The 10621-nt window shown below is 40.7% G+C and overlaps 1 protein-coding gene across 1 annotated transcript; it reads left to right on the top strand.

Annotated features, from left to right (window-relative positions):
* Positions 1–922: 922 nt before the first annotated feature.
* On the top strand, positions 923–9127 carry ctsa (cathepsin A). The gene is made up of 14 exons (XM_079242919.1): positions 923–992; positions 2987–3147; positions 3228–3339; positions 4392–4442; positions 4526–4612; positions 4685–4840; positions 4962–5138; positions 5720–5811; positions 5919–5997; positions 6077–6225; positions 6299–6374; positions 8386–8475; positions 8587–8688; positions 8817–9127. The coding sequence occupies exons 2-14, from the start codon at positions 2987–2989 to the stop codon at positions 8898–8900; spliced, it is 1416 nt and encodes a 471-aa protein (XP_079099045.1). The 5' UTR covers positions 923–992; the 3' UTR covers positions 8901–9127.
* The last annotated feature ends 1494 nt before the right edge of the window (positions 9128–10621 follow it).

Below are 10621 nucleotides of genomic sequence, written 5' to 3'. Positions count from 1 at the left end.
GAGGCCATCAATGGATGTCACAACCACAACTCAGTCAATCAAAACTTTATTTGTAGAGCATTTTCACATGCCTCAAAGCAACCAAAGTGCTGTACAGGTAAAATAAAATAAATCAACACTAAAAGCACTAAAATAAAGACAACAAAATAGTTAAAAAGACAAAATAAGACAGAAAAGACCCAGTGGTCCTGCTCTCCGGAGTTAAAAGCCAACATAAAAAGCTGAGTTTTCAAAAGGGATTTAAAAAACCACTTAAAGTCCAAGCAGTCTCAATTTTTCATCTGATTAAAATCTTTATTAAATTTGATCAATTTTGTTGCAAAATTTGACATGCTGTTATATTTTTATGGTAATCTTTCTTTTATTTTGATTGTTTACTTTATCTGCACTGTGTGATATTTTCCTTTCACCTCTATTATTATTATTGTTATTTTTTTAAACAAAATTTTTTATTATAAAATGGAAATATACATATAATGAAATAAATTCACATTTTTCAGCACAGGACACAAAACCATTTCCCACCTCTTGCATGTCTTTTGGGATTTCTTCTCCACAACCTGTGAAAATATTTGATGTGAAAATGTCTGACAGTTAAGAATATAATTAATTTAACCTTTTAACAATATGTAATTTTATGTGAGAATAGTCTTGGATAGACGTATGTATCGAGTTAAAGAAAATGAACATAAATGTTTCATGTATAAGTGTTAGAAAAGTAAAAAGGAAAATAAATAGCAAAGGATAATTTCGCAAGGGATTGTGGCTTAAGTTAAGTCATATTTATCAACAAGAGCGTAAAGTTTTATTGCTTGGTCATTTTTAAATCAACGTTAATCCTTTTCACCGTCATAAAAGTGGAACAATGTTCAAGAAATCACATGGTCGTAATGTGTCACGTGACCTCAGTGTGTCACATGACCCGCTGGATCGCCCGAACCGCAGTTTCATCAGTCAGATCCACGGAGCTCTGCCCGGTGGACGCAGGGAAGGTGAGTTCACAAATCCAACTCTTTATTTCTTTTTATTTCCTCGGTTCTGACTCGACGACGGTTCGGCTGAGTGAAACTTAAAACATTTCTGCTGCAGAGACTTCCGGTTCTACTACGACCCGACATGGTGTAAAAACAGTTCATCTCCTTGGTTCGACCCAGTAAACAGCAGCTGGTGGTTCTGTAAACTTTAAGTTAAGAGTTGGACATTAATCTGTTCCACCAGACTCCATGAAAAATGTCTGAATATAAGAAGTTTATTCTAACTGGTTGAAACTGGGCAACAGCATTTATTCCGAGGTGGACTATTAGGAACAAAACCTCCAGTGATAAAATCGGGTTTTATGAACATTTATTGGACAAAATCAGGGGTCCTCTGAGAGTCACATGTGCTTGTATTCAGCACGTATAATTTATGTCAAGCAGCGCCCCCCCCCCCCCCCCCCCCCCCCTCTCCCCAGATTCACATTTGATAAAATCAAACATTTCTTTGTTTAAAAACGTTTTAAACTCAACTTAAACTGAAATTAATCAACTAATTCTTTAACTAATTAAACTAGATATCAGAATCAGAGGAAATTGCATGTCATACTATGACCACAATATCACTGACAGATCTCAGGTCAGTATAAATGAATCTAAAATATTTTACAATAATATTAAAAAAAACCCAAAAAACCCACCAGATTTTACCTTTCAGGATATGGAACCGTTTCAGAAAGGATCACACTGCCATCATCACATTCAATGCAACATTACTTTCCCTGCGGGTTACAAACAATGTCAAATAAATTTTGTTGGTTTTATTTAAATGGAGACATTGACAAAAATAAAACCTTGTTGCTGACACCGAGTATATCTTTGTTCTTTTTTCTTAGGTCTGTTTAACTCCACTAGGGTTGCATCTGAAATAACGAAGTTAATAATAATGCTCACACTGGCATTGTAGCAGAACCATGAGTTGATGAATAAGTTTTTGCACCCTCTGTAATGCTTTTAATGTTTTATGTAAAACACTTTCAATTCTTTGTACATGAAAGGTTAAAACAAATAAACTTGCCTTACCGAACACACAAAAACTCATACTACAGTGAAGAATAAATATTTTAACACCAAACATGCTCACAATATTGGTTTAGGCCTGAATGATGTTTGAATTTTCTATAATTTTGAAGAGCTGTCTGCTTCTCCATGGTGAAGTAGCTGCTCTGCAGGATTTCTGTGTTTGCGATCTGTTAGATGCTGCAAACACCTCCCTTTTTTTGTAAGTACTGGGGGTGGGAAATCAAATTGAAAATTTAATTATCTGGATTTTTCGCTATACAATTTTAAAATCAATATTTTTGTTAAATGTTAAAACATTTATAATTTTTTATTATTATTATAATATTTTTTTAAATGAATTATAATTATATTGTTTTAAATTATTATTATAAAACAATAATACTATTTTTATTCATTTTTTTGTCATTTTTACTGTTTTTTTTATTGATCTTTTAACTTGTCTTATTGGGCATTAGCAGCATAATGATGGTCTGGCTACTGTGTTGTTTTTCCTAGTTAAAATGAACAAAAAACATTTTTTTTGTTAGTCTATAAAAATCAGCAATATCGAAGAATTGCTATTTAAATAGAATTGGCACAAAAAAAAAAAATCAAATTGGGACAAAAGCATATTGTCACAGTCCTGGTACACACACACACACACACACACACACACACACACACACACACACACACACACACACACACACACACACACACTAATCAAGATTGTATAATCATGGGTTGATAATCTGCTTTGTATTACTGCTTATCAGGATTGCCGTTGTCTGGTGAAAGTCAGTCCAGGTAACAGAGCGATACCTCACGTCTATTTATTCCACTTTGTAGCTCAGGCCTCTGTTCTCTGACCTCAAGAGGTCTAACTTAGGATTTATTTAGTGCAGTATTGTGTACAGATGCCAGTGACATCACTTCCTGTCTGGTTTCAGATGTGGGTGTTCTTTTGGTACCTCCTGTTGCCTCTTCTGGGCACCATTGCAGCTCCGACTGAGGATGAGATCACTTACCTCCCTGGTCTGGAGAAGCAGCCAAGCTTCAGGCAGTTTTCCGGATACCTGAACGTGGCTGATGGGAAACACCTGCACTACTGGTCGGTACCTGAGATGGACACACCCACCTGCTTGGGGACACTTACCTTTCTGCTTCACCTGGACTCTTTGTTGTCTTCAGGTTCCTAGAGTCCCAAAACAATCCATCCTCCGACCCAGTGGTGCTGTGGCTTAATGGTGGTCCTGGTTGCAGCTCCCTGGATGGACTGCTCACTGAACATGGACCCTTCCTGGTTGGTCATCTTTGACTCCACCCACTTGATCAACTTTTATCTGTTCCCACTTGACCTTGAAAATATGGAATTCACTCCAAAAGAACATTAAATTAACCACTGACCTAAAAAACTTTAAAATATTATTAAGACTATTTTTCAAAAGTACAGGTATTTGTATATATCATAATTATAAGAGTTTGGTGATAAAAGTATAATAAATACAAATGGATATGTAGAGTAAACAAAAATGAAATGAAATGTATAGGTTGATATCCAATTATGAGTAAGCATATTTTTGTGAATGAATAGTTTATGATACGATGTAACATGAATGGACATGCATGCATTTAGGATTGAAAAAATGGATGTAAAGAGATGGATTTGAAGAGGTACAGTTGTGCTCATATTTATTCCTACCCTTTCACTTAAGACGGAAAAAAACAGCTGCCTCTAAAATAAGATGAAATTGACTAAAGTAGTAATAAAAATTTATTTGATGAAAATCATTAAATAATTTTTTCATTCTGGTTCAATGAAAATATTTTAAAAAAGCAAACAAATAAGATAATTTCTTGCATATTACATCAGTCATAAACTAATATTTAGTAGAACAATCCTTGAATGTTTCCGCTCCAGTCAGGTGTTTTCTGTTCCTGTCAGTCAGACTTCTGCACCTGTTGACAGGTATTTTGTCCCACTGTTCAACAGAAAAGTGCTCTAATTTGTCCAGGACACATTTGTTTTTTTCTTCAACTCAATTAAAAAAAAAAAAAAACCAGTGTCTTATATTACTAAATTATATTTTTGCAAATTTTTAGTTATAGCTCCTTTTTTAAGTCTCCCGTTATTTGAGTGGCTGTTGTAAATTCAGCCTTTTCTTTAATGAAAGGGGGTGAATACATATGAACACAACTGTAAGTAGCTTGTATTCCAGGACTGAACTGAAGTGCTGATGTGCCGGGTAACTTTTACAAGTTTTTGTTTTTTTAAGGTTGTAATTGGAAGAATAGCCGTAGCTTGCTACAGCTAATGGGGATCCTAAATAAACTAAACTAAACCTCTTGTTTCAGATTCAGGATGATGGCGTGACACTGCAGTACAACCCGTACTCCTGGAACAAGGCAAGTCACGCCACTCAGGTGGTGATGTCAGATGATTCCCAAACTGATTCCTGAAAGCTGATTGGTTGACTGTCTGTGCGCAGATTGCCAACATGTTGTACCTGGAGTCTCCAGTGGGCGTCGGCTTTTCATATTCTGACGATCAGAAATACACTACGAATGACACGGAGGTCAGTGATGCACCTGAAGCGCTGCTTCTGATTGGCTCGCAGGCGTTCAGGAACTTTGTGTCGTGTCCGCAGGTGTCGATGAACAACTATCTGGCGCTGAAGGAATTCTTCCGCCTGTTTCCGGAGTTCAGCAAAAATGAGCTTTTCCTGACAGGAGAGAGTTACGGAGGAATCTACATCCCGACGCTCGCTGAGAGAGTGATGGAGGACGACAGCCTCAACCTGCAGGTACACGGCGATGACTCGCTCGCTGGCTGCCGTGGTGACCAGTACTTGTCTTCGGTCAGGGTCACATGACTGGTACGTGCTGGATGCTGACATTAGGGACCTGGTCTCACTTGTGCTGCAGGGCATCGCCGTGGGCAACGGGATGTCGAGTTACGAGATGAACGACAACTCTCTGGTGTATTTCGCTTATTACCACGGCCTGCTGGGAACTCAGCTGTGGACCGAGCTGCAAACGTTCTGCTGCAGCGGCGGGAAGTGCAACTTTTACAACAACCAGAACCCGAACTGCACGGACGGCGTGAGTCTACGTCCATCTGAACTGGTTCACCCGCTGGTCTGGTCCCAATGGGATCTGAACTGGTTTACCTGCTGGTCTGGTCCCACTGGGATCTGAACTGGTTTACCTGCTGGTCTGGTCCCAATGGGATCTGAACTGGTTTACCTGCTGGTCTGGTCCCACAGGGATCTGAACTGGTTTACCTGCTGGTCTGGTCCCACAGGGATCTGAACTGGTTTACCTGCTGGTCTGGTCCCACAGGGATCTGAACTGGTTTACCTGCTGGTCTGGTCCCACTGGGATCTGGACTGGTTCAACCACTGGTCTGGTCCCAATGGGATCTGAACTGGTTTACTTGCTGGTCTGGTCCCACTGGGATCTGGACTGGTTCACCTGCTGGTCTGGTCCCATTAGGATCAGAACTGGTTTACCTGCTGGTCTGGTCCCACTGGGATCTGGACTGGTTCACCTGCTGGTCTGGTCCCATTAGGATCAGAACTGGTTTACCTGCTGGTCTGGTCCCACTGGGATCTGGACTGGTTTACCCGCTGGTCTGTGTGGTTCTGGTTCTGCTGGGCTCAGGTGTTCTGTGTCCTCTACAGCTTGCTGAGGTCCAGAATATTGTCTACAGTTCTGGACTCAACATGTACAACCTGTATGCTACCTGTCCAGGCGGACTCCGTCCGGGGCTCAGGTGAGGTCTAACTTTACTGGAAAGGTATTTCTGTGCTGAAGCTCACCTGCAGCTGGTGTGGTGATGAACTGGGGCAGCTCACTTACTGATCGTCTATTGGTTGTCAGTGTGGAGAATGGTCAGCTGGTGGTCAGAGATCTGGGAAACACTTTCATCAATCACCAGCGGACTCAGCTGAGGAACCAGGTGTGTATGGAAACACAACTGGCATCTTATTCAGGTGACTTACCTGAGAATTGCTTCACAGGTGTGTCTCTGTCTGTAGAAGCTACAAAATCTGGCTGCTCTGCGCCTGTCTGTCCGTCTGGACCCCCCCTGCACCAACTCCACCCCCTCCAACCTATACCTGAACAACCCTTATGTCAGAAAAGCTCTGCACATCAGCCCCAAAGCTCTGGACTGGGTCATCTGCAGGTAACGGACTCACCTGTCCTGGTCTCACCTGGTTTCAGATGTCCTGTTCTCACCTGCTGGTTTGTCTCTGCAGTTCTGAGGTGAACCTGAACTACGGTCGGCTCTACATGGATGTCAGGAAACAGTACCTGAAGCTGCTCTCTGCTCTGGTTAGTGAACACACCACTTCAGCCAGTTCAACCAGCTTGAGCAGGAAGTTGGGACAGTTTTAATCTTGCAAACTGAAACGTTGGTTCTGATTTAAGATAAGTAGCCTGTTCCACAAAGTAGGTTAAGCAAAGTCTGAGTCTACTTGGAGACTCGCTCGGGGTTAACTGATTCTGAGCTGAGTTTTCGGTTCCAGATCAGCTGCTTTGTGTTGGTTTTATCAACTCTGAGTATCTTTGTGCAGAGCTAAGAACCAGACCACAAAGTCATCGTGAACCTGGATTCCAGATACCTGGATTCACCATGTCAACGACTGATAAAAATTCTGGTTATTTTACCCAGCTGGAGAGAGAAGTTTTAATTTAAGCGTGAGAAAACACAGAAGTATTTAGTTAAAAAAAAAAAAAAAAAAAAAGAGGTGGGGGAAAAAAAGGGGAAGACAGCTGTTTCTGCTGACTAGAGATAAACATGATGGAAGAAAACTGTTGCCTGAGTCAACATGGAAGTTTGAATCCACTGATCAAATACTTTAACCTTAGTAAAACTGTAACATGTGGGTTGAAATATTGGTTGATAGAATTAAGTCTTCATTTCATATAGATTCAGGCCTGCTGGGGGGAAAACATACATGCAGGAAACTTAGAGCTACAATGAAATATTTTAGTAAGGTCATGTGTTGCCCGAGATCATGATTGGACATCTTTTACTTTTAAATCAACCAGTGTGAAATAAAACTATCCAGTTGCTATTTTTACATCTAATATCTTTAACCTCAACAATTAATGCTTTCATGCCTTCAGTACATGTGCTCTCACCTGACATATCGACTTTCCAGGCCTGTATCAGATAGTCCTAGAGACTCCAATCCCAGTAGAAAACCTGCTGTTGAACGGTGGTGGACATTTGGTGCTTTTTAGAATATACTAAAGCAGAATAATCTACTTCATAGCAGGAGGAGGAAGTGGATGGTGAGGAGACACTGTCAACTGGGATCTAGAGACCGACTGTAGATTTCTACCATCACGTATTTATGAAATTATAATTTCAGAGGTGTGAAGGCTTTCCTGGTGACTCCAAACACATTGTCCTTCTCAAATGTTTTGTATTAGGGATTTTGTACAGAAAAGTCCCGTGTATAAAAGGAGTTTTTCAGAAAGTATCAAGGTGTCAAGTCTTGCTGTGACGTCATCTTGTATACGTGGTGTGTAATGTCGGATATCTACAGCCAGAGAACCTGCGTGAACACAAAAACAATGCTGTTCGGTAAGCATGTTTGATAAAAAGTGATACTCCCACATATGTTTGAGTTGGGAAAAATATTTTCTTTACGTAAATAATTTCGTATTAAATCAGTTTTTAAATCTCTGACCAGCACGAACAACGAACAGGTAGGAGGAGACTGGTAGGAACGTAAGTTTCTGTTTGGTGAACCTACGGTTTCACCTCCTACAGTAAGGAGGTTTGCTTCAGAGTCAGTTTTACAATTCAGCTTTATTTGTATAGCGCCACTTCACACAAACGTTGTCTCAGGGCACTTTACATACGCATCTTTTCAAGCCAGTTCATACATATCCTAAAATAAAAACCAACTGATTGCATCGAGTCATGACTTCGATCCAATCCCCCATCCTGAGCATGCACGAGGCGACAGTGGGAAGGAAAAAAAAAAAAACCCTTTAGCAGGAAGAAAACCTCCGGCAGAACCGGCTCATGGAGGGCAGCCATCTCCCTCGACTGGTTGGGGTGGAGATGACAGGAAAGACAGACCATCATGTACAACAGCACTTATTCAGTTACCATGGTAACAGGATTGGGGTAAGACTGTGCACTCAGTTTTACCCAACTCAGGGTTAACATACTCAGAGTTTAAACATAACTCACTTTCTGGAACAGGCCCCAGGTCTAGACCTGATTCTCGACCAGTTCGGAAGAACCTGTCTGTGTGATCATCATAGTGGGGTAGGGTGGGTGTGCTGGGGGCGTGTCCCTCATGTGTTGGGATGCTCTCTGCAGAAATACCGGGTCCTGGTTTATAACGGGGATGTGGACATGGCCTGTAACTTCATGGGGGATGAGTGGTTCGTCGAGTCTCTACAGCAGCAGGTACTTGTCAGTCAAATGTCTCAGCAAGTGTGTTCACCTCTTTTCCTTTGTGTCTTAGATGTGTGTGTGTGTGTGTGTGTGTGTGTTTGTGTGTGCGTGTGTGTGTTTCAGGTGGAGGTTCAGAGGCGTCCCTGGATCTATGATGATGTCGATGGTCAGCAGATTGGAGGCTTCGTCAAAGAGTTTAGCAACATTGCCTTCCTCACAGTGAAGGTACATCATTGTCGTCGTTGTCATGAAATTTTGTGGGCGGGGCTTTGCTGCTTCTTCTTTCATGATGGAAACATAACTTGTTCACTTGATTCTGATTGATTAGTTTTACCCTTGTGGTCATCCTGCAGGGTTCGGGTCACATGGTTCCGACTGACAAACCCATCGCAGCCTACACCATGTTCACCAGGTTCATCAAGAAACAGCCATACTGACCTGTGATGTTCACAGCTGCTATACTGCCAGCCAGTCAGCAAATTTCCTCAACCGGATCTCAACAAAGTCCATAGCAAAGTTAACTAATCTAATTGTTCCTCCTTTGGGTTGCCATGGTAGCTTTTGGCTGTCATGGAAAGCAGCACTGCCTTTTGGATTTATTTTATTTTATTTTTTTAATGTGAATTGTTCAAAGGGTAAATAATAAAGTTTGACTTTTAATGGACTTGTTGAGTTCTCCTCCTCCTCTCTCAAATTCTCAGTTTTATCAAGCTGGTCACTGCTTACGGCTTGTGTTACCATGGCAACCGATGCAGGAAAACAAAGCTGAGATCAGATATGAGCTCTGGTAGAAGCTCCGCCTCCTGAGTTCTCAGCCAGAAAGGAAGTCCAACTAACTCTTGAGTCTAAAATTAATTTTTGGGTTAACCTACTGAGCTAGGCAACTCTGAATATGTGGTTCTAGATCAGCTGATTTGACTTGGCTCCATCATCCGAGTATCTTTACCAGCATTGGGAACCACAGTATAAATCCATCAGCCGGAGCGCCAATACCATTGCCATTGATTCACCATGGCAACTGCTGACAAAAAGTTGCCAGATATTTTAATCCCACTGGAGTAGGAGATCATACAAGTGTACAAGGAAGGTGATTTCTGGGAAGAAACGGGAACAGACGCATCATGGTAGAAAACTACAGCTGGGGGTCATGTGGAAGTTGATATCTACAAGATCACTGACTGAATATTAAGTTTTATTAAAACTGGATCAGGTGGGTTAAAATATTATAGATGTGATAGAAATGAGTTTTATTCCGGTTAAATTTCATCAGAGGAAAAAAAAAAACCTGGAAACTGAAGATAAAAATTTCAGTGTGTCAAAGCTGCAATTCTGTACGTTGATGCTTCTCTGCTCCAACACACCTGATTCAAATTAAATAGATCCAACATCCTATAAAGTCCTGCTCAGTAACTTTCATTTTAGTCAGGCACATTAAAACAGAGAGATGTTGAAAAGATGCAGGACTGTGGCTCTCAATGACCAAACTTGCTAGGTTTGGTTTCCCACTGGCTGATAAACAATGTGAATATATATATATATATATATATATATATGAATAGACAAAACTGTATTCTTTAACAGCTGCTTCCCTTTCCTGAGGGAGAAACATGATTTATTGCAGTAGTTAAAACCAAACTGAACCCCTATTTTACAAACCAAATTATTATGAACTTAAAAAGAAAAGCTTATGATCAACTATAAAACCCTACTTGTTACTGAAAACCAACTATATTGAATTGCCTTGCATGGTTGTTATCAGCTGAATTATTGCTGGTAGTTATGAGGGAATATGATAAACTTGGTTTAATCTGCTTTTAAAACCAGCTTCAGGTTATGCAGGTGACACTAAACTGGATCAGCAGTAAGTCTGTAAATACTCTAAAGCCTGGGAAATTGAGAAAGAGCAGCAGCACACAATCATTTGATCAGAGATGACTTCAGACTGATCAGTCTTTCATGTTCTTCTGCAACACTCGGAGAGCACAGTCAGGAATCATTCTGTAGTGAGCTGGTAAAATTTGATCACATAAATGATCAGATTATGGATCTAAAAATATTTTGTTGTCTTTCCTTCCTGTTTTGACGGCACCAACTGTGATTGGTGGTCTGCCATCGGCTCCGCCCCTTTTACATCAACCCCCAGACATCGTTGACCAAG

Source organism: Telmatherina bonti, assembly GCF_933228915.1.
Source record: "Telmatherina bonti genome assembly, chromosome: 6".
NCBI classification, from domain to species: Eukaryota; Metazoa; Chordata; class Actinopteri; order Atheriniformes; family Telmatherinidae; genus Telmatherina; species Telmatherina bonti.
The sequence above is the reverse complement of the archived record's forward strand: the minus strand, read 5'-3'. Positions and strand labels throughout refer to the sequence as shown.